At 42.7% G+C, this 25144-nt stretch overlaps 1 protein-coding gene across 1 annotated transcript in view; it reads right to left on the bottom strand.

Annotated features, from left to right (window-relative positions):
• abtb2b (ankyrin repeat and BTB (POZ) domain containing 2b) overlaps positions 1-25144 on the bottom strand; it is a 150653-nt gene that overhangs the window by 60747 nt on the left and 64762 nt on the right. Inside the window, exon 2 of the mRNA XM_029668830.2 lies at positions 10069-10236. Coding sequence (XP_029524690.2) covers positions 10069-10236 — 168 coding nt within the window. The remainder of the gene's footprint in view (positions 1-10068; positions 10237-25144) is intronic.

The following is a 25144-nucleotide window of genomic DNA, read 5'->3' as shown; positions in this document are numbered from 1 at the left end:
ATCATTGAGAGCCAGTGCAGTGTTGGCCTGAGGTTGGATATAAGAAACTGTGACTATGACAGATGAAAACTCTCTCGGGAGATAGAAGGGTCGACATTTGACCGTCAGGTATTCCAAGTCGGGTGAACAGTAGGATGAGACCGTCACTACGCTAGAGTCTGCACCCCATCTGTTGTTGATGTAGAAACAAACACATCCCCTCTGGATTTCCCTGAAGCCAAAGTCTTGTTCCTCGCGGTGCGTGAACAATTTGTTGAGAGTGAAAGCCATGGGGAGTGACTCATTCGAGATCTAAGTTTTAGTGAAACAGATGATATTGCAATTACGAATGTCTATTTGTGGGCAAATACGTGACCGAATGTCATCCATCTTGTTATTGGGTGACTGAATATTGGCCTGTAAAATGGGTGAGCTCCAGCCTTATCCTTGTGGTGGCCGGTTTTCCCTTCACCTTGGTCTCACCAGTACGCTCGCTCTCCTGCCCCTTTCACGGTCGGAGCCTGCAAGACTGTAACCATACGATACAGTGCCATCTTATCTTGTGTGTGTGAGCATATTTTTTCTAAATGCCTTACTAACCGTCAGTGTGTGTATGAACGTAGCCTTGTCTTGTAGGGACAAACAGCAGAGTGTTCAGAAGGTTTTGAAAGAGGAAACCTATCCCTCCCTCACCCTCAGCCCCCCTACACTCTCAATCCTCCCACCTCCACCTTTCCATCACTTCCCCCCTCACTCTGTCCTTTCTTTCCTCCACACTCCCATCCTCTACCTTTCCATTGCCACCCCTCCCTCACTCTAATCTTCCCTCTATACACACACACCCTACACCATCTTCTACCTTTACGCCTCAGCCTTCTATCCCGCCTCCCCATTATATCCCTCTACTTCTCTTCCACCTTTCCATTCCTGTCCCTCCCTATGGACTCTTTTCAACCCTGCCAGCCCTGACTCTAAACAAACCTCAACAGGTACAGTAGAGTACAGTATGTGTGTGTGTGACGTTTACCGCGAACAGAGAGAGCCCTTCACACACAGTATCACATTTCCTGGATTTCCTCACGACAAGAGCGCCTTGAAATTGCCAATGCCTGGAAAAATCACAACTCAATGTCCTCAGTTTATATCTCAACAGTACTCAACAGTTCTTCTAGCTTTCCCTCACAGCTCACACTGGTTCCACAGATTCAGCTGGTTTTCTGCTGACACCAGCTATATGAGAAAAGGGATGTTCCAAATGGGCACTTTATTCTCTATGTAGTGCACTAGTTTGGACCAGAGCCTGTAGTGCACTATACAGTGAATTCTGAAAGTATTCAGACGCCTTTCCTATTTCCACATAATATTATGTTACAGCCTTATTCTAAAATGATTTATAAAAAATTAACTCAAAAACAAACAAAAAAATTACACACAATTCCCCATAATGACGAAGTGAAAACAGGTTTTTAGAAATTTTAATAGAAAATTCATAAGTATTCAGACCCTTTAATATGAGACTAGAAATTGAGCTCAGGTGCACCCTGTTTCCATTGATCATCCTTGATTGGAGTCCACCTGTGGTAAATTCAATTGATTGGACATGATTTGGAAAGGTGCACACCTGTCTATACAAGGTCCCACAGTTGACAGTGCATGTCAGAGCAAAAAGCAAGTCATGAGGTCGAAGGAATTGTCCGTAGAGCTCCGAGACAGGGGGCACAGGGTACCAAAACATTTCTTCGTTATTGCAGGTCCTGAGGAACACAGTGGCCTCCATATTTCTTAAATGGAAGAAGTTTGGAACCAACAAGACTCTTCCTAGATCTGTCCGCACGGCCAAACTGAGCAATCGGGGGAGAAGAACCTTGGTCAGGGACGTGACCAAGAATCCGATGGTCACTAACAGAGCTCCAGAGTTCCTCTGTGGAGATGGGAGAACTTTCCAGAAGGACAAGCATCTCTACAGCACTCCAGCTATAAGGCCTTTATGTTAGAGTGGCCAGACGGAAGGCACACCTCCGTAAAATGCACATGACGACCTGCTTGAAGTTTGCCAAAAGTCATCTAAAGGACTCTCAGACCATAAAAACAACATTCTCTGGTCTGATAAAACCAAGACTGAACTCTTTTGGCCTGAATGCCAAGCATCATGTCTGGAGAAAACCTGGCAACATCCCTACAGTGAAGCATGGTGGAGGCAGCATCATGCTGTGGGGATTTTTTTCAGCAGCAGGGACCGGGAGACTAGTCAGGATGAAACTAAAGATGAACGGAGCAGAACACAGAGAGATCCTTGATGAAAACCTACTCCAGAGCACTCAGGACCTCAGACTGGGGCAAAGGTTCACCTTCGAACAGGACAACGACCCTAAGCACACAGCCAAGACAACGCAGGAGTGGCTTTGGGACAAAAACCTGATTTTGCTTTGTGATTATGGGGTATTGTGTGTAGATTGATGGGGGGGAGACTATTTATTCCATTTTAGAATAAGGCTGTAATGTAACAAAAGGTGTACAATTCAAGACTCTGTCCATCTATATATATAAATGAGAGAGAGAGATTCACTCGTTTTATCTAGCTAAATCAACAACATTTGTTGTAGATTTTTTTAAAGTTGAGGTGAGGTATTAAATCAAATTGAGTTAGCAAATAACTGTGTTTACCCAACTTACAGGCTGACTACACAGCTCATGTCGCGTGCGCGAGTGTTACAAAATAAATTGAGAAATCTATATTATTAAATTATTGCACCCACGGCTCGCGCGCATCTACATTGCCCAGGGCTAAAATAGAAGTCAGTTCTATTTGTGACGCAGATCGCGCCGCAAGTCCTGCCTCTCCCATCTCCTCATTAGTTTATAGAAGCAGGTACCCACGTGCCATCTCCTCATTGGTTATACCCACCTGGGTGACTGAAAGATGAATGAGGTCGGTGGCGGTAATACACCTAATTTATGAAAGTTGCCAATCGCAATATAAAGTCAAGAGAAGAAAAACCCTGGAAGGAGGAGAGATGACTGGAAGAGGACCTTGTGCATTTCAGGTAAAATAACAACTCCATGTTTATATCCCAGGATAAATTAGCTTGCAACATCAAGCTAGCTAAATAGGACAAGTTAGCTAGCAACTGCAAGCTAGCCAGCTAAATTGCCATACATGTTTAATGCTTTTCGACCTGTCCCCAAATGAATCTAATTGGTTCAGAGTTTGTTTTGATATTTTAACCTGCGTGTCATGATTGCGTTTGGTGTAGGGGGACAAAATACATCTCTGCACGATTGCGCACGCACACAGCCGGTTTGGGTTTCGTGTTAGAAATTGACAACCAAGAAGTCAAATCAACTGAAGCAACATAACAGTAGTGTTGACTGAAAATGTCAAGTTCAGATTACAATTTTAGGGGAGAGGATCTTATTAGAATAATACCCAGCATGTTTTGCAACCTTACATTTTCACATTTACATTTTGGACATTTAACAGACGCTTTTATCCAGAGTGACTTCAACGCAGGTAAATAAACAACCACATGTAAATATTAAGAATAATAGTAATGCACTAGGACAGAGTAATAATCATATAGAGCCATAATTCCATATAACAATACTACTAATGCAATCCAAGTATAATCATAATAACTTATAATGTACAGCAACACAGTGCATCATCATTTCTGGTCAACTTTTCCTCAAGGATCAAAGAGCATTATAATGACCATCAGTGTGATGCATTTCTAAAGTTTTTGTCAACAAGCAGCACATCCTTATTACTGAGTCATGATCTTTGTTATGGTGTGTTGTAGCATACCTATAAACCACTATACAGTCATATTTAATTGCTTTAGGTAAAGTGCTGAAATGCCTAAGGCAGACATACAACACACCATAACCTGTTACTAAACAATTATAGTCACATAAAACTTGCCAAGGTAAGACTGAAATTAACATTATTTCTTTCATCACATTCCCAGTGGGTCAGACGTTTACATACACTCAATTAGTATTTGGTAGCATTGCCTTAAAATTGTTTAACTTGGGTAGCCTTCCACAAGCTTCCCACAATAAGTTGGGTGAATTTTGTTCCATTCCTCCTGACAGAGCTGGTGTAACTGAGTCAGGTTTGTAGGCCTTCTTGCTCGCACAAGCTTTTTCAGTTCTGACCACAAATTTTCTATAGGATTGAGGTCAGGGCGTTGTGATGGCCACTCCAATACCTTGACCTTGTTGTCCTTAAGTCATTTTGCCACACTTTTGGAAGTATGCTTGGGGTCATTGTCCATTTGGAATACCCATTTGTGACCAAGCTGACTGACTGATATCTTGAGATGTTGCGTCAATATTTCCACATAATCTTCCTACCTCATAATGCCATCTATTTTGTGAAGTGCACTCGTCCCTCCTGCAGCAAAGCCCCCCCCGGTGCTTCACGGTTGGGATGGTGTTCTTCGGCTTGCAAGCCTCCTCCTTTTTCCTCCAAACATAACGATGGTCATTATGGCCAAACAGTTCTATTTTTGTTTCATCAGACCAGAGGACATTTCTCCAAAAAGTATGATCTTTGTCCCCATATGCAGTTGCAAAACGTAGTCTGGCTTTTTTTAATGGTGGTTTTGGAGCAGTGGCTTCTTCCTTACTGAGCGGCCTTTCAGGTTATATCGATATTGGACTAATTTTCCTGTGGATATAGATACTTTTGTACCTGTTTCCTCCAGCATCTTCACAAGGTCCTTTGCTGTTGTTATGGGATTGATTTGCACTTTTCGACCCAAAGTACGTTAATCTCTAGGAGACAGAACGCATCTCCTTCCTGAGTGGTATGATGGCTGCGTGGTCCCATATACTTGCGTACTATGGTTTGTACAGATGAGCGTGGTACCTTCAGGGTTTTGGAAATTGCTCCCAAGGATGAACCAGACTTGTGGAGGTCAAAAAATAAAATTCTGGGGTCTTGGCTGATATCTTTTGATTTTCTCATAATGTCAAGCAAAGAGGCACTGAGTTTGAAGGTAGGCCTTGAAATACATCCGCAGGTGCACCTCCAAATGACTCAAATGATGTCAATTAGCCTAGCAGAAGCTTCTAAAGCCATGACATTTTCTGGAATTTTCCAAGCTGTTTAAAAGCACAGTCAACTTAGTGTATGTAAGCTTCAGACCCACTGGAATTGTGATACAGTGAATTATAAGTGAAATAATCTGTCTGTAAACAATTGTTGTAAAAGTGACTTGCATCATGGACAAAGTAGATGTCCTAACCGACTTGCAAAAAACTGCAGTTTGTTAACAAGAAATGTGTGGAGTGGTTGAAAAACGAGTTTTAATGATTCCAACCTAAGTGCAGGTAAACTTCCGACTTCAAATGTAGGTACATGGTTGCAAAGGGCATCAGTGTCTTAACAACGCGATTTGCCAAGGCAGGATACTCTGAGCGCAGCCCAATCCAGAAATCTGGCAGTGGCTTCTGATTAAATTAAATTTTTACAGAACCGCTTGTTGCAATTTCGATGAAGCTCTCTTGTTCAGATATCGGTAAGTGGACTGGAGGCAGGGCATGAAAGGGATAACGAATCCAGTTGTTTGTGTCATCCGTTTCAGGAAAGTATCTGCGTAATTGAGCACCCAACTCACTCAGGTGCTTCGCTATATCACATTTGACATTGTCCGTAAGCTTCAGTTCATTTGCACACAAAAAAATCATAAACAAATAGGCCAGTCATGTGAGAAACTCGTCATCAGCAAGAGGTCAGACAAGTAAAAATTATGGTCAGTAAAGAAAACTTTAAGTTCGTCTCTCAACTCAAAAAAAGTATCAATATTTTGCCCTTTGATAACCAGCGCACTTCTTCTGTACATTGTAAAAGTGTTACATGGTCGCTGCACATATCATTGCATAATGCAGAAAATACACGAGAGTTCAGGGGCTTTGCTTTATGAAAGTTCACCACTTTCACTGTAGTGTCAAATACATCTTTCAAGCTGTCAGGCATTCCCTTGGCAGCAAAGATACTCTTGATGGATGCTTCAGCAGCTACTCTTCCTGGGGTCCAGCAAAATTAAGGTAGTTTATACAATGTTAAAACATTACAATACATTCAAAACACTGTGTGCCCTCAGGCTCCTACTCCACCACTACCACATATCTACAGTACTAAATCCATTTGTTTGTATCGTGCGTATGTTATCGTGTGTGTGTGTGTGTGTGTGTGTGTGTGTGTGTGTGTGTATGCCTGTGTCTGTACCAAAGTTTGTGTTGCTTCACAGTCCCCATTGTTCATTTAGGTGTTTTTTTAATCTGTTTTTTAAATCTAATTTTACTGCTTGCGTCAGTTACTTGATGTGGAATAGAGTTCCATGTAGTCACGGCTCTATGTAGTACTGTGTGCCTCCCATAGGGGACTGTGACGAGACCTCTTGTGGCATGTCTTGTGGGGTATGCATGGGTGTCCGAGCTGTGTGCCAGTAGTTTTGACAGACAGCTCGGGGGATTCAACATGCATGAATAAAAGTAGTGATAAAGTCAATCTCTCCTCCACTTTCAGCCAGGAGAGATTGACATGCATATTATTAATATTAGCTCTCTGTGTACATTTAAGGGCCAGCCGTGTGGCCCTGTTCTGAACCAATTGCAATTTTCCTAAGTCCTTTTTTGTGGTACCTGACCACACGACTGATCAATAGTCAAGGTGCACCCAAAACAAGGGCCTGTAGGACCTGACTTGTTGATAGTGTTGTTAAGAAGGCAGAGCATCACTTTATTATAGTCAGACTTCTCCCCATCTTAGCTACTACTGCATGAATATGTTTTGACCTTGACAGTTTACAATCTAGTGTTACTCCAAGCAGTTTAGTCATCTCAAATTGCTCAATTTCCACATTATTTATTACAAGATTTAGTTAAGGTTTAGAAAAATATATATATATATTTAGGGCTAACTTATTCCTTGCCACCCACTCTGAAACTAACTGCAGCTCTTTGTTGAGTGTTGCAGTCATTTTATTCGCTGTAGTAGCTGACGTGTATAGTGTTGAGTCATCCGCATACATAGAAACTCTGGCTTTACTCCAAGTCAGTGGCATGTCATTAGTAAAAAATACAAAAAAGCAAGGGGCCTAAATAGCTACCCTGGAGAATTCCTGATTCTAACTGGATTGTATATGATAGGCTTCCATTAAAGAACACCCTGTGTTCTGTTAGACAATTAACTCTTTATCCACATTATAGCAGGGGGTGTAAAGCCATAACACATCAGTTTTCACAGCAGCAGACTAGAATCAATAATGTCAAAAGCTGCACTGAAGTCTAACAAGACAGCCCCCACAATCATTTTATCATCAATTTCTCTCAGCCAATCATCAGTGATTTGTGTAAGTGCTGTGCAAATGGACCACCAAAGTCCATTTGATGTCACAAAGCTGTCCACTATCCTCTCCTGGTGTCCTTCTTAATAATGGTATCGGTTGCTTCTAACTACTCAAAAGATGTCTTAATTCTGACTCAAAAAACTCCTGTGGCTTATTTTTCAAATTGCCATGTTTTGTTTCTAAATGTCTGCGCAAGAGTGAAAGTTTCATCGAGTTGTGAGATAGTACTTTTGCACATATAACACACTGTGGCTGAGGAAAGGCACTACTCCCAATATAAGTGAACCCCAAATCAATGTAGTTCTCATCATATTTGCGCCTCTTTGATGGTCCAACGTCCCTGTCTGTTGTTCGGTGCTTTCCCAGGTAAGGGGGCAGTAGCTCTTCGGCTACATCAGAATCACAACTGTCAGTGTCCATGCTAGCTGGGCTAACAACAAATACAGAATTACTGATGCTAGCATGTTTGGTTTGTTTGGTATGTTTGTTTGGTTACATACAGACCGTTAGTGGAATTACCGTGAAATTGACATTTCACTGAACACTAGATGGTTTAATTTTATTTTGGGGAGTGAAATGAGGCTACTCTGGCGAGAAAAAAAACTCCCCCAAATGTAAAGCCCCATTGGAAAATATAAATGGACTGTTTGGAAAATAGAAAAAAAAGTTTTTTATACGGATCACATTTTTATTTGGCGTACCCCCGATGGCATTGCGTGTACCCCGTATTGGACTTGACAGCAGCCTGCTAACAAACTATTGTATGTTGAAGCAACAAATATTACTGGTGTAGGGAATAGCGTGCCATTTGGAATGCAGCCAATGTTTCATTATTGGGCCCATCCCAGTCTGAGCATTTTCTATGTGGTTTGATGGGTTGGGATGTGGGACAACCAGGAGACAAACTCCAGATGTCTTTTGTTATCAAGGATAACGCAGTTGTCATCACAATGGAGTAGACACAGACTCCTTCCTCTATGTAGACTGAATAATATGTCGCTGAGGTCCTGTGCTTCCTTCCATCTCTGATAAGAGGGATGCAAAGAGCAACGTTCAATTCGATTTCATTCCAGAAATGTCCAATGAAATTCTGAATGAAAAGTGTTACTAATTTTCAACAAGGAACTTTAATTCCTTGAAATTGAATTTACTCAGACAAACCAAACATTTAGAGAGATAGAAAAACAGAGAGACCGAGAGAATATCCTCCCAGAGAAGGAGAGAGAAAGAGAGAGAAAGAAAGAAAAGATGGACAGAAAGACAAAGGCAAGACAGACCCCTCTTACAGTATGTGGGAAGGTTAGCAACATCCAAACACTGTATCCTAGGTGTGGGCGGGATCCAGACTTTCATATCGTTATACCGTCGTTCTCTCATCCCGGGATTTACGGTATTATCCTTACACCACACAAGGAGGCGCTAAAAATGCAAGCAAATCCCATTGGGTCTACTACCAAAATGCTAACAAAACTAGCACAAACTAATAGCAAAATCACAGCTAAATGCTAATGACCAAAAACATAAACTGATTGCAAAGACAGGATAATCCAGCTCATAAAGTTATACAAGCATAGCTATTAGCTACCGAATTTAATTTTCGGTGAGCGTAGACATTTACAAGTGAAATTGAACGAGACAAATTGTGCAAATGAACAAATTTGTGATATATGCTTTTCTGAAGGAAGAGCAGCATGTGTACACGGAGCAGAGGGGGAAGAAAAAAAATGCTAGTAGGAAGCACCGGGAATAAATTGCAAATGTACAGATAACTCATCTAAGGCTCTTTGACTTCTGGCAGAAAGCCATTGTAAGATCTGATGGCAAACATTTAGTAGTGAATTGCATACAAATTTAATTTGGTACGCACAACAGAAACTCGCCGATAGATACAGTATAGAACGCTACAGACTCCCACTTTCCCCCGTTGTGCTACTTACAAATAAACTCGTTACTGTTCTGTGAAACTATTGAATGCTGAAATGAAGAACACAATCTGCTTTATCTCGTAACATATTGCACAAGTTAACTTAAAAAGTAGCTACAAATATTCACATTTATTGAAAAACTTCAAAGAAACCATCCCGTGGCTTTTTTTTTAAACATCCCGGTATACAGTATATACGGTACACCGCCCAAGCCTACTGTATCCCTTCCATTTCATTCCACATGACAAGAAAGCCTTTAAACTACACCATCCTTGGAGACTATCCATGTACAGTAGACCTCTTATTCTGTACAGAGATATGATGGGCCTAATCTAGAGTCAGTGATAAATGTGTCTATATTATCACTGTTCTCCATTTCCCACACTTTGACTGGCTAAAATAACAGTTGATCTGGCACAAGGAATGCCCATATCTGGTTATTGTCCTAACGAGTTAGAGCTAACAGGCAGGCAGAGGGAATGTTAAGCAAATGTTAGAAATGTTAAGGATTTATATTATTCCTTTATTTGATCTACTTGATGTTTGAGTGTTTCTTATTAAGTGTCCAAATAATAGAATAAAGCATTTTTTTTTTGCTTTGGAGAGAACTATATTCCCTGAGAGATAATTTTTCTGAAAAAAGAAAGTACTTTCACATAGAGTTTTAACATTGTGTAAAACTTCAAAGAAATCTCATCACGTGAATAGAAGGAAATGAAAACATACACACACACGTAGATGACACACACAAACACACACACAACCCCCTACGCCCACCACACACACCCTACTTTCCCCACACTTACTGAGCTCGGAGATGCTGCCAACGCAGGTGGCCAGGAGGGACTGCTCCAGGGTGCGGAGCTCCAGTTGGGCGTAGGCGTCCTCTCTGCTCTCCACCCCAGCCTGGCCCTGTCCCTGCTGAACCTGGCCCTCTGTGTAAGGACTGAAGTGGGCCGGGAGGGACAGCACCCCTATGGGGTAAGAGAAAGAGGGAGAGAGGGAGGAGGAGAGAGAGATGTTTTTAAATCACCAATGGATCACAAATCAATCAAGTGACATCTGCTGAAACTGGGCGATATACGAGGTCCTGTAACGCTGCTGTATAACCCATACTGCTGAAGATAAATAAACATGCGCACACACACGAATGTGAGGCCTGCCCTGGCATACACACACAAAGTCAGTCAGATTTTTCAATTGAATCCTACTCTCAACTACTGACATGCACAGAGCAGGTTTGAATTACACATGTATTAAAATAGGCATTGGCAAATCAGTTCTGACAAAACTTGCTCCAAGTCCAGTTTCATGGGCCCTGGTCAAAAGTAGTGCACAATATAGGAAATAGGGTGCCATTATGGATGCATGCCATGTGAAATACTGAACTTTAGAAAAGATGAGGCAATGGGTACACAGGGGAATACCAGCAGTAAAACAAGCTTTGGTAGTTAGTGACTCTCGAGGGAAGTTTATCTGGAAAAAAGTTGTGTTTTTTTTAAATGGAAAGTTTGGTCATAAGAGGGTAGTTTAAGACAGTGTTCTATTTATTCATAAGCATCTTAGGCCCAAAGACATAGAATTACAGAACATTGACTGGAATGGAGATGTCCATTGTAGTAATTATATCTCCATGGTTAGGCCTAGCTAGCTACTGTTGGTAACAGGTGGAGCAGTGCACTCTGGGTCTGGTTTCGGTCATAAATACCAAGATGTTGCCCTGCTGTCACCACTCACTGTCAGCTACCCACAGTCGGTGTTACACTGTGGTAGGGTGCGGGGTTAGAGACCACCTGACCTAAATTTGAACCCTAACAACCCCCTATCCTGCCATTGTGTTCCTAGTGCTCCCAAATGCAATGGACACACGCTCATGCAAACACACGCACACACACTGCCTTCACTGCCTGAGATAGATGGGTTCTTTAAGGGACATGACTGGCATTTCCTCCTAAGAATGACCGTCTAGGAACCACGTCCACTCTTGTGTGTGTGTGTGAGAAACAGAGTGTGTGCATCAGCATAATTAGTAAGGGGATGAAAGCATAGTTGTCATGGAAATCCAACACTTCCTGAGTGTGTAACCACTTGTTTGGTCAAAGCCGGGTGAGCAGCTGTTACTCAAACCTAGCCACACCCACTAAGAGTTTAATGACTGACTGGGTAAGAGAGAGACAGAGACTGGAAAAAGAGAAAGAACATTCCTTGTCCCCTCCTTCAATTCAATTTCCTCACCACATGTCAATGAAGTTATTATGATCGAGTGAAGTCGTTACATAACCCTTACCGCATAGAATTCATTTGATTCTACATGATAGTAAAAGACATCAAGCATTTTTATTGCAATTTTTTATTTAACCTTATTTAACTAGGCAAGCCATTTAGAACAGATTCTTATTTACATTGACAGCCTACCGGGAAACAGTGGGTTAACTGCCTTGTTCAGGGGCAGAACGACAGATTTGTACCTTGTCAGCTTGGGGATTCGATCAAGCAACCTTTCGGTTACTGGCCCAACGCTCTAAACACTAGGTTACCTCCCGCCCCTAATCCTGGTTGAAAAGATAGTATCCTGGTATAATATAATATTGAAATGTCACCCAAGGCTTTTTCCCAGATGGTACCCTTTACTCCATTTTCGCCCTGGTAAAAGTAGTAAAGTGCCATTTGGGATGCAGACCTAGTCTTTCAATGCCTGGCTCCCACTGGCAGATTGCAAAATTGAGGAGTGACAGAGAGGGTAAATGGGTAAATGGGTCAAATTTAACACATTGTCCTCCTGCCTACAAAGATCCAGTCTTTAAAAGTGTTTAAGTAACTGCTTTTTCAGGTTCATCAGTTTGGGTTAGATCCAGGATATGTTCCAGAACCTGTAATTGTTTAGGCAATTGATATAAGGGCTGCTAGCTCTACCTGCTCATTGCCAGAGCAAAATCATTCATGATGCGATTAGACTCTTCTGCAGTGGCATTCAAAAAAATGAATGACACTGATTGGCAAGAGGTTCCACTGACTTGAGTCATGTTCATTAGGCACTAAATGAAACAAAATGGACTGAAACATGGAGGGACAACCTGGACTTGACTAATAAGAAACAGTCATTTTTATTTTTAGTTTCCGTTGCCGGCCCTAATGAACACAACCTAAAAGTTCTGCGGACCTCAATGTCCAGTTTGAGAAAGGGGGCTGGCTCTATTATGCATGGCTGTGAGTTTGTTCAACTGTATCTATGGCTCTGGCGCCTGTCTCTGTGTGTGTTGGACCTCTTTTCTCAGAGCCCCAGGGAAAAACCTTTATTTTGGCACCAGAGCAGGCCCAGAAGAATCGAGAGGAGTGAGGAATGGCTAACGAAGGAAAAGAGAAGGACCGAACGAAAAGATGATCCGTGCAGGTTTGTGATTTATGAACGTGGCCCCGAGCAGAAATAAAGGAGATAATCTCCTCCTCTATTATTTTCTCCAGATGCCTCTCTCTTTCTCAGGAGATGCAGGGTGACTGGGCAGCAGGCGGAATTCTGGCCAGTCACCCTGCATGCGGAACACTAGTTCCCATGTGCTTCCGGCATGCATGCGGAACACTGGACAATCAAACTGGAACCTTGGAAGGCACGTCGATGAAGGATCTGAAAAAATCTGCTGATCATTATATTTAAAAAAAAACTCCTGAATAGTTCTAAAGCTGATGTCCTTTCTCTTTTTCTTTTCTGCAGCTTCTCCAAGGATGTGTCCCAAATGACACCTATATAGAGCAATCATTTTGTAGTCTATTTTTGATTTTTTAAACATTTTATTTCACCTTTATTTAACCAGGTAGGCTAGTCAATATACAGTGTATGCAAATGAGGTAAGGCAATAAATAGGCCAAAGTGGCAAAATAATTACAATTTAGCAATTCAACACTGGAGTGATAGATGTAAAGAAGATGAATGTGCAAGTAGAGACACTGGGGTGCAAACGAGCAACAAAAAAAATAACAGTATGGGGATAAGGTAGTTGGATGGGCTATTTACAGATGGGCTATGTACAGGTGCAGTGATCTGTGAGCTGCTCTGACAGCTGGTGCTTAAAGTTAGTGAGGGAGATATGAGTCTCCAGCTTCAGTGATTTTTGCAATTTGTTTCAGTCATTGGCAGCAGACAGCTGGAAGGAAAGGTGGCCAAAAGAGGAATTGGATTTGGGGTGACCAGTGAGATATACAGTGGGGGGGAAAAAATTTAATCAGCCACCAATTGTGCAAGTTCTCCCACTTAAAAAGATGAGAGAGGCCTGTAATTTTCATCACAGGTACACTTCAACTATCGCAAACAAAATGAGAAGAAAAAAATCCAGTAAATCACATTGTAGGATTTTTAATGAATTTATTTGCAAATTATGGTGGAAAATAAGTATTTGTCACCTACAAACAAGCAAGATTTCTGGCTCTCAAAGACCTGTAACTTCTTCTTTAAGAGGCTCCTCTGTCCTCCACTCGTTACCTGTACTAATGGCACCTGTTTGAACTTGTTATCAGTATAAAAGACACCTGTCCACAACCTCAAACAGTCACACTCCAAACTCCACTATGGCCAAGACCAAAGAGCTGTCAAAGGACACCAGAAACAAAATTGTAGACCTGCACCAGGCTGGGAAGACTGAATCTGCAATAGGTAAGCAGCTTGGTTTGAAGAAATCAACTGTGGGAGCAATTATTAGGAAATGGAAGACATACAAGACCACTGATAATCTCCCTCGATCTGGGGCTCCACGCAAGATCTCACCCCGTGGGGTCAAAATGATCACAACAACGGTTAGCAAAAATCCCAGAACCACACGGGGGGACCTAGTGAATGACCTGCAGAGAGCTGGGACCAAAGTAACAAATACACTACGCCACCAGGGACTCAAATCCTGCAGTGCCAGACGTGTCCCCCTGCTTAAGCATGTCCAGGCCCGTCTGAAGTTGCTAGAGAGCATTTGGATGATCCAGAAGAAGATTGGGAAAATGTCATATGGTCAGATTAAACCAAAATATAACTTTTTGATAAAAACTCAACTCCATAGAAAATCTTTGGAGGGGTTTGAAAGTCCGTGTTGCCCAGCAACAGCCCCAAAACATCACTGCTCTAGAGGAGATCCAAAATACCAGCAACAGTGTGTGAAAACCTTGAAGACTTACAGAAAACGTTTGACCTCTGTCATTGCCAACAAAGGGTATATAACAAAGTATTGAGATAAACTTTTGTTATTGACCAAATACTTATTTTCCACCATAATTTGCAAATAAATTCATTAAAAATCCTACAATGTGATTTTCTGGATTTTTTTTTCTCAATTTGTCTGTCATAGTTGAAGTGTACATGTGATGAAAATTACAGGCCTCTCTCATCTTTTTAAGTGGGAGAACTTGCACAATTGGTGGCTGACTAAATACTTTATTGCCCCACTGTACCTGCTGGAGCGTGTGCTGCGGGTGGGTGCTGCTATGGTGACCAGTGAGCTGAGATAAGGCCCCTGCCTTACCTAGCAAAGACTTATAGATGACCTGAAGCCAGTGGGTTTGGCGACGAATATGAAGCAAGGGCCAGCCAACGAGAGCATACAGGTCGTAGTGGTGGGTAGTATATGGGGCTTTGGTGACAAAATGGATAGCACTGTGAAATGAGTAGACTGTCGGAGGCTATTTTGTAAATGACATCGCCGAAGTCAAGGATCGGCAGGATAGTCAGTTTTACGAGGGTATGTTTGTCAGCATGAGTGAAGGATGCTTTGCAGCGAAACAGAAAGCCGATTCTAGATTTAATTTTGGATTGGAGATGCTTTATGCGAGTCTGCAAGGAGAGTTTACAGTCTAACTAGACACCTAGGTATTTGTAGTTGTCCACATATTCTAAGTCAGAACCGTCCAGAGTAGTGACGCTGGACGGGCGGGCAGGTGCAGGCAGTGATCAGTTGAAGAGCATGCATTTAGTTTTACTTGCATTTAAGAGCAGCTGGAGGCCACGGAAGGAGTGTTGTATGGCATTGAAGCTCGTCTGGAGGTAAGTTAACACAGTTTCCAAAGAAGGGCTAGAAGTATACAGAATGGTGTCGTCTTCGTAGAGGTGGATCAGAGAATCACCAGCAGCAAGAGCGACATCATTGATGTTGGCCCGAGAATTGAACCCTGTGGCAGCCCCATAGAGACTGCCAGAGGACCGGACTACAGGCCCTCCGATTTGACACACTGAGCTCTGTCTGAGAAATAGTTGGTGGACCAGGCAAGGCAGTCGTTTGAGAAACCAAGGCTGTTGAGTCTGCCGATAAGAATGTGATTGAGTCAAAAGCCTTGGTAATACAGCTGCCCAGTATTATCTCTTATCGATGGCGGTTATGATATCTATTAGGACCTTGAGCGTGGCAGAGGTGCACCCATGACCAGCTCTGAAACCAGATTGCATAGCGGAGAAGGTACAAACTGGTCGGTGATCTGTTTGTTAACTTGGCTTTTGAATACCTTAGAAAGGCAGGGCAGGGTAGGATAATATAGGTCTGTAGCAGTTTGGGTCTAGAGTGTCACCCCCTTTGAAGAGGGGGGTGACTGAGGGATCTTTGGGGATCTCAGACGATACGAAAGAGAGGTTGAACAGGCTAGTAACAGGGGTTGCAAAAAATGTTGGCCGATAATTTTAGAAAGATGGTTTTGCAGCTCTTTCAGAACATCAACTATCTGGATTTGGGTGAAGAAGAAATGTGGGAGGCTTGGGAAAGTAGCAGGTGTGGGGGGTGCAGGGCTGTTGACCAGGGTAGGGGTGGCCAGGCGGTAAGGATGGCCAGCCGTAGAAAAATGCTTATTGAAATTCTCAATTATCGTGGATTTATCGGTGGTGACAGTGTTTCCTAGCCTCAGTGCAGTGGGCAGCTGGAGGAGGTGCCCTTATTCTCCATGGACTTTACAGTGTCCCAGAACTTTTGGGAGTTTGTGCTGCAGGATGCACATTTCTGAAAAAGCTAGCCTGTGCTTTCCTAACTGTCTGTGTATATTGGTTCCTAACTTCCATGAAAATATTCATATCGCCGGGGCTATTTGATGCTAATGCCGTATGCCACAGGATGTTTTTGTGCTGGTCAAGAGCAGTCAGGTTTGTAGTGAGCCACGGGCTATATCTGTTCCTGGTTCTACATTTTTTGAATGGGGCATGCTTATTTAAGATGGTGAGGAAAGCACTTTTAAAGAATAACCAGGCATCTTCTACTGATGGAATGAGGTCAATATCCTTCCAGGCTACCCCGGCCAGGTCGATTAGAAAGGCCTGTTCGCTGAAGTGTTTTAGGGAGCGTTTGACAGTGAGGGGCAGTCGTTTGACCGCAGACCCATTACGGACACAAGCAATGAGGCAGTGATCGCTGAGATCCTGGTTGAAGACAGCAGAGGTGTATTTGGAGGGCAGGTTGGTTAGGATGATATCTATGAGGGTGCCTGTGTTTACGGATTTGGGGTTGTACCTGGTAGGTTCATTGATCATTTGTGTGAGATTGAGGGCATCAAGCATAGATTATAGGATGGCCGGGGTGTTAAGCATGTGCTCTTGTCAAAAGTAATACACTTTGTAAGGAATAAGAAGCCATTTGGGACGTAGCCCAAGACTCAAGTCAATCATCAGAACATAAAATCTGCTTATAGGATGAGAGAGAGAGAGAAAGTTGAATATTTAAAAAGACCAGTAAAACCATTGAGAGGAAATACTGCCGTGTCCGCAAACGGGTTCCTGAGTCACGCGCACACATACACACACACACACGCATGTTCACAAATATACGTACATGGAACACCAGCAAACATGCAATCACACACACAGGGGGCTCTATTTTCGGCTGGTGCTAAGGAGATGCAAGTGTCAAACGCACGTTAGTTTGCACTTTCGTCATGTAAAAACTAGCGCACTGGCATTTTCCAGCCCTAATGGCAGGTTCGGCAATTTACCTGTCTAACATCAGCTCGCTTGCGCGGAGGTGGGTGGGGTGGCAATATTTGAGGTGTCCTTAAAAACAAGTGCTAAAGTGACCATTTCACGCAGCGCTAAAGGGAAGTTTTAAGACCTACAAAAAACAGCAACACAGTTGACAAAGGCATGGACTTTGAGAGCCGAAGCGCAGCCTGTCCAGTCATGACGCATGGTGTCAATGGAAGAGAGACGTGCCTTTTGTGCTGCTGAATCTCATTTTTAGACAAAAAGTATTGTATTTAGAAACATGAAAAAACTATTGTAGCCCAGTTTCGTTTGATTTGATTAAAAACCAAGCATAGCCTACACTTAATCAAGGCTGGTTTAGCAGCCATCTCATAGGTGTGTCTGTTTATGCTGGCAATTAGCCAAGTAGCCTATGAATTAAGTGGTTTTAAATGATCTACTGAGGGGTTTTGCCCTCATGCCTTTTCATTATTCACAATTCACATACCTGCATACTTCATTTCCCTTGGTAAAGTAGGCTATCCATCCCCATTTTCAAAGATTACCAAAGACGCTCCTCCAAACTATCCAGTCCTCATATTAAGCCATATCAACAGCAGATTTTTAGGCCTACGTGTGCACACAGTGCCATGGAATGGGATAAATGATTTATGACATCATGCTTCTGACACCATTCTATTTAGAAATATTGTTGTTTAAAAAAAAAACAGATGTTGATTTCCATTTCATATTAAGCACTCCATAGGCTACCATTACCCTAGGCCTAGTCTACTAAGTCTGGTTCAAAAGCAATGTGTCTTGTCTTTTTTTATCCAGGCCTTGCAAAGTAAAAGAAAATGTGTTTAAATGATTTATTTACATACATATTTACATACATATGCCTACCTGCACACTTAATTTCACTTATTCAAGTATCAATCACCATCTTCAAAGAGTGCCTCATCCATTTACCAAAGACTATTAATTATTCAGTCCTGTAATGCAGTATCAACGGCAGGCCTAATCTACATTTCACTTATTTAGAATGTGCCTCACACATACAATACACTTTATGGGAGATAACGCAAAGAACATCGAAAACCTACAGAACTTGAGAAAAACGCATGCAGTACTAAGCCAAGGAACATGTTGATTGGCCAGTGAGTGGCCAAGCCCTCATCACACCTCCAACTTGTTTATTAATCAAAACCAAGCCCTTTTGCGCCACCACCAGCTATTGCACTCATAATTCCAGCTGTGAAAATAGCAACGATATTTCTTAGGTTAGGTTTGTTAAAATAGAATGCAGGAATTTGTGCATGTAAACACACACATGCATACAGCGCTCTCACCACTCCCAACAGTATTTCAAAACCGGTAGAAAACGACAAGCTGGTATGGTATTTTTCCACCAGATGTATAAATCATGTTTAAAGAGACAGGTTTTGTATCTGAGTGTCTAAGAGACTAGCATAAGTCTAGACTACTAGGTCTATTTAGTGATATGGGATATGATAAGTTCACTTCCTCAAGGAAAGTGGAAGTGGACATATTGTGAGAGCGAGGGGGGCCACAAAGCGAGGGGGGCCACAAACTACAGAGGAGAGAAACACACTGTCTTAAAAGAAAGCACATTCATGAAGGCAGACATTAGGTTCTCTCTCATTATTATTAGGATAAATCTCTCTCTCTCACACACACACACACACACACACACAAAAGCTCAGCTCACTTCAACCTGTCAATCCAGGCAGTTTAATTAACCCCAGATAACGAGCATTAATCAGCTGAGCCCAGACCTCAGAGACTCATCCGTTACAATGCCTGTTAACGTTAGCATGGCTAAATCCTATAGAGTTGTAATTACTTTAATAGACGTGTGTGTGTGTGTGAGTGTGTATAGCTATACTTATAGCTAGACCTCTCTCTCCCTCACGTGGCATGACTTCTCATGCAGCTCTCAGAGAGATCGTGAGGGTAGAAACTCATTAAATGGATGAATGGTATACAGCCACACTACTGGAGGCATATTTGAGATCCTATTCACAAACCGTGAGATTGCTGCCCATGATTGAACAGTGATAGTGTCACTTAATGTTAACACAACATTCACTTTCGACACTCGTAATTTTTTAAACTATTTAACTGTTATTTTAAACTTGACACTCTGGGACTGTTCTGAACGGCTTCAAAGCTCAATGTGATGTCTTCGGCTCAAACAAATGCTGTGTTCTTAAAATACAGTACTATATCTGTCCAGATAAAGCACACTGTTGACAATTCCTTTTCCTCTTTATTGAATCCTCTCGAGAGGAATAACATTGTGGACGTTTCCTTTCTTTGGCTCCCTGAAAATATCCTAAATAATCACAATGTAGATGTGCCCTATTTTTAACAATCTTAATATAGTCCCTGGAATAATACTTCTCTCTGGCTCAGGGACGTTCTTTGGTTTGCCTTGCTCTCTCTTTCTTTTGTTCCTTCTTAAGCTCTCTCGCTTTCTCTCAAACATATGTTGAAATACCGAAGTAATGTGAGTTAACACATGGGACTGGACTGCAGTGATGCATACATGACCTATAGTGTGACCTCTCTGTGTTTTGGTCCATTTAGGAAAAAGGAGGAGTGTATGTGCACACAGGGAGAGGGCCCACACACTTACATGCATACAAACCTATGTGCACACTCATATGTGCACTGCACACACACACACACACACACACACACCACACTCCTGGCCTTTCCCACATCCCACCCCTGGTCGCCTTCACCACTGAACCCCAGCCTGCGTCATCCCTGCCGAGCCAGGCCATATCCCCGATACCGCCACTACCACTACCATCATCATCACGAAATGGACCATTTCACACTGGGACCGAGATAGGGCGGGGAAGAAAAAGAGAGTCTGTGTGTGTGTGTGTGTGTGCACATCAGGCTGCATGCATAGCAATGATTACTGGATGAAGAATATGTAGAATATGCTGGGGTACTATGGGAGACAGGAGGAGGAGAGGGGGGCGGTTGTGGCCACACATTGAGGTTACCCTGCAAACGTCATGTGGGGATCACAGCTACAAATCACAGCTAAACATCACCGCAGTGCCTGAGACAACTCCACAAATCCAGTCCCCAAAACCTCTGCAACTCTGTACAAAGCTGGGAGGGGAGCTTGGCCAGAGGGTAAGGTTTAGAGTGCAGAGGTATTCTTTGGAGGCTGGATGAGATGCAGAGAGGATGTCAAAAAAGAGACCAGGAAATATGGATGGTAGACAAGTGTCCCAATTATAAGAAACGTCTTATACTTTTTATCTCAATCTATACTACATCACAAGACGAGGCCTCTAATTGTCCCTAAACAGCTGGAGATTTTCTTGATCTCAAACGTAAACAAAACATAAAATGTAGGTCCCATGTTTTATGAGCTGAAATAAAAGATCCCAGAAATGATCCATACGCACAAAAATCATATATTCTCTCAAATGTTGTGCACACATTTGTTTACATCCCTGTTAGTGAGCATTTCTCTTTTGCCAAGATAATCCAGCCACCTGATAGGTGTGGCATACCAAGAAACTGATTAAGCAGCATGATCATTACACAGGTAAACCATGTGCTTTGGACAATCAAAGGCCACTCTAAAATGTGCAGTTTTGTCACACAATGCCACAGATGTCTTGGGGCGGCAGGCAGCCTTGTGGTTAGAGCGTTGGGCCAGTAAATAAAGGTTAAGTAAAAAAAATACATTTTAAAAAATCCTAAATTTTGAGGGAGTGTGCAATTGGCATGCTGACTGCAGGAATTTCCACCAGAGTTGTTACCAGAGAATTGAATGTTAATTTCTGTACAGTAAGACGCCTCCAATATTATTTTATAGAGAATTTGGCAGTACGTCCAACCGACCTCACAACACATGTAATCAGTCCAGGACCTCCACATCCGGCTCCTTCACCTGTGGGATCATCTGAGACCAGCCACCTGGAGAGCTGATGAAACTGTGGGTTGGTCTGAGACCAGCCACCTGGAGAGCTGATGAAACTGTGGGTTGGTCTGAGACCAGCCACCTGGAGAGCTGATGAAACTGTGGGTTGGTCTGAGACCAGCCACCCGGACAGCTGATGAAACTGTGGGTTGGTCTGAGACCAGCCACCTGGAGAGCTGATGAAACTGAGGGTTGGTCTGAGACCAGCCACCCGGACAGCTGATGAAACTGTGGGTTGGTCTGAGACCAGCCACCCGGACAGCTGATGAAACTGTGGGTTGGTCTGAGACCAGCCACCCGGACAGCTGATGAAACTGTGGGTTGGTCTGAGACCAGCCACCCGGACAGCTGATGAAACTGTGGGTTTGCAAAACCGAAGAATTTCTGCACAAACTGTCAGAAACCACCTCAGGAAGCCTCATCTGATCTACAGGCTCGCTGTCAGCATCAGGGTCTTGACCTGTCTGCAGTTCTACGTTGTAACCGACTTCAGTGGGCAAATACTCACCTTCGATGGCCACTGGCACACAGGAAAAGTGTGCTCTTCATGGGTTAATCCTGGTTCCAACTGTACCGGGCAGGCGGTAGACAGCATGTGTATTTCATTTGATTGAACCTTTATTTAACTAGGCAAGTGTATGGCGTCGTGTGGGTGAGTGGTTTGCTTTGCTCGGTCAACTTTGTGAACCGAGTGCCTCCCCGTGTTGGCGGTGGGGTTATTTTTCATTTATTAAACCTTTATTTAACTAGGCAAGTCAGTTAATGCACCACCACTAATGAGCTGTGGAGCTTCTCAAAGTAATGTTTTCTTCACCTCAAACAGCAAGCAAACAAAGACTGTTTTTTACATCCATTGAGAATAACAGTAGTTCCTCAATCTATTTGAAAAACTTTTTAGCTCTCTCTCTTTTGATAAAAATGTATTCCTCTGATCCAATGAAAACATCATAAAATAGGCCTACCGGGTTGCTTCTTATCAGTGCAGTAAATAGGTTCTGGTACTTATTATGTGTGCTGGTACTGTTTTATATGTAGGTGCAGGAGCTCCACAGTACTTTTGAGCTAATATTCTATAAGAGGAACAGGAGCTCAAGTAGCAGAAAATGTGAGGTGCTGGTACTCAGCTTGGTGAGTTCCTGCCCAAGTCAAACACCGCTTCTTATCCCTTGCGCAAATAGCCTACAGCTGTGTCTGTCCGGAACACACTGGCACAGGAAACTCTTGAGGGCCCAAAATATTTTATACAATGTAGCAAGTTCTCTAGTGCAAGCTTCAGGGCTAGAGTATTTTTTTCTCTCCACATATATATTGTTATAGGGGGTGGATCAGCTTTAATATTGTGAATAGATTGTTTCTATTTTTTGCTGAGTATACATACACGTACGTACGTACAGTCGAAGTCGGAAGTTTACATACACTTAGGTTGGAGTCATTAAAACTCGTTTTTCAACCACTCCACAAATGTCTTGTTAACAAACTATAGTTCTGGCAAGTCGGTTAGGACATCTACTTTGTGCATGATTACAAGTCATTTTTCCAACTATTGTTTACAGAGAGATTATTTCACTTATAATTCACTGTATCACATTTTCAGTGGGTCTGAAGTTAACATACACTATGTTGACTGTGCCTTTAAAACAGCTTGGAAAGTTCCCGAAAATGGCTTTAGAAGCTTCTGCTAGGCTAATTGACATAATTTGAGTCAAATGGAGTTGTACCTGTGGATGTATTTCAAGGCCTACCTTCAAACTCTGTGCCTCTTTGCTTGACATCATGGGAAAATCAAAAGAAAACAGCGAAGACCCCAGAATTTTTTTTTAGACCTCCACAAGTCTGGATCATCCTTGGGAGCAATTTCCAAACACCTGAAGGTACCACGTTCATCTGTACAAACAATAGTAAGCAAGTATAAACACCATGGGACCACGCAGCCGTCATTCCGCTCAGGAAGAAGACGCGTTCTGTCTCCGAGAGATAAACGTACTTTGCAAAAAGTGCAATTCAATCCAAGAACAACAGCAAAGGACCTTGTGAAGACGCTGGAAGAAACGGGTACAAAAGTATCTATATCCACAGTAAAACGAGTCCTATATCGACATAACCTGAAAGGCCGCTCAGCAAGGAAGAAGCCACTGCTCCAAAACCGCCATAAAAAAAGACAGACTACGGTTTGCCACGGCACATGGGGACAAAGATTGTATTTTTTGGAAAAATGTCCTCTGGTCTGATGAAACAAATAGAACTGTCTGGCTATAATGACCAGCGTTATGTTTGGAGGAAAATAGGGGAAGGCTTGCAAGCTGAAGAACATCATCCCAACCATGAAGCACAGGGGTAGCAGCATCATGTTGTGTGCTTTGCTGCAGGAGGAACTGGTGCACTTCACAAAATTGATGGCATCATGAGGTAGGACAATTAGGTGGATATATTGAAGCAAGACATCAGTCAGAAAGTTAAAGCTTGGTTGCAAATGGGTCTTCCAAATGGACAATGACCCCAAGCATACTTCCAAAGTTGTGGCAAAATGGCTTAAGGCCAACAAAGTCAAGGTCTTGGAGTGGCCATCACAAAGCCCTGACCTCAATCCTATAGAACATTTGTGGGCACAACTGAAAAAGCGTGTGCGAGCAAGGAGGCCTACAAACCTGACTCAGTTACACCATCTCTATAAGAAGGAATGGGCCAAAATTCAACCAGCATATTGTGGGAAGCTACCCAAAACTTTTGACCAAAATTAAACAATTTAAAGGCAAAGCTACCAAATAATAATTGAGTATGTAAACTTCTGGCCCACTGGGAATGTGATGAAAGAAATAAAAGCTGAAATAAATAATTCTCTCTACTATTATTCTGACATTTCACACTTAAAATAAAGTGGTGATCCTAACTGACCTAAAACAGGGAATATTTACTGGGATGAAAATGTCAGGAATTGTGAAAAACTGAGTTTAAATGTATTTGGCTAAGGTGTATGTAAACTTCCGATGTGTACTCCGAGCATGCGCTGACCAATTGGAAAGGGTCTTCACTGACATTTTCAACCTCTGTAATACCAACATGTTTCAAGCAGACCACCATAGTCCCTGTGCCAAATAACACTAAGGTAACCTGCCTAAATGACTACTGACCTGTAGCACTCACATCTGTATCCATGAAAGGCTTTGAAAGGCTGGTCATAGCTCACATCAATACCATTATCCCAGAAATCCTAGACCCAATCAAATGTACATACCGCCCCAATAGATCCACAGATGATGCAATCTCTATTGCACTCCACACTGCCCTTTCACACCTGGACAACAGGAACAGCTATGTGAGAATGCTATTCATTGACTACAACTCAGCGTTCAACACCATAGTGCCCTCAAAGCTCATCACTAAGTTAAGGACCCTCAGGGGTGAGTGCTCAGTCCCCTCCTGTACTCCATGTTCACTCAACACCGTCATTAATTTTGCCGATGACACAACAGTGGTAGGCCTGATCACCGACGACGATAAGTTGTCATATAGGGAAGAGGTCAGAGACATGACCGTGTGGTGCAAGGAAAACATCCTCTCCCTCAACGTGATCAAGACTAAGGAGATGATTGTGGACTACAGGAAAAGGAGGACTGAGCACGCCCCCATTCTCATCGATGGGGACGTAGTGGAGCAGGTTGATAGCTTCAAGTTCCTTGGCGTCCACATCAACAACAAACTTACATGGTCCAAGCACACCAAGACAGTCGTGAAGAGGTTACAACAAAACCTATTCCCCCTCAGGAGACTGAAAAGATTTGGCATGGTTCCTCAGAACCTCAAAAGGTTCTATAGCTGCACCATTGAGAGCATCCTGACCGTTTGCATCACTGCCTGGTAATGCAACTGCTCGGCCTCTGACCGAAAGGCACTACAGAGGGTAGTATGTACGGCCCAGTACATCATTGGGGCCAAGCTTCCTGCCATCCAGAACCTTTAATATCAGGCGGTGTCAGAGGAAGGCCCTAAAAATTGTCAA

Source organism: Oncorhynchus nerka, linkage group LG9a, assembly GCF_034236695.1.
Source record: "Oncorhynchus nerka isolate Pitt River linkage group LG9a, Oner_Uvic_2.0, whole genome shotgun sequence".
NCBI lineage: Eukaryota > Metazoa > Chordata > Actinopteri > Salmoniformes > Salmonidae > Oncorhynchus > Oncorhynchus nerka.
The sequence above is the reverse complement of the archived record's forward strand: the minus strand, read 5'-3'. Positions and strand labels throughout refer to the sequence as shown.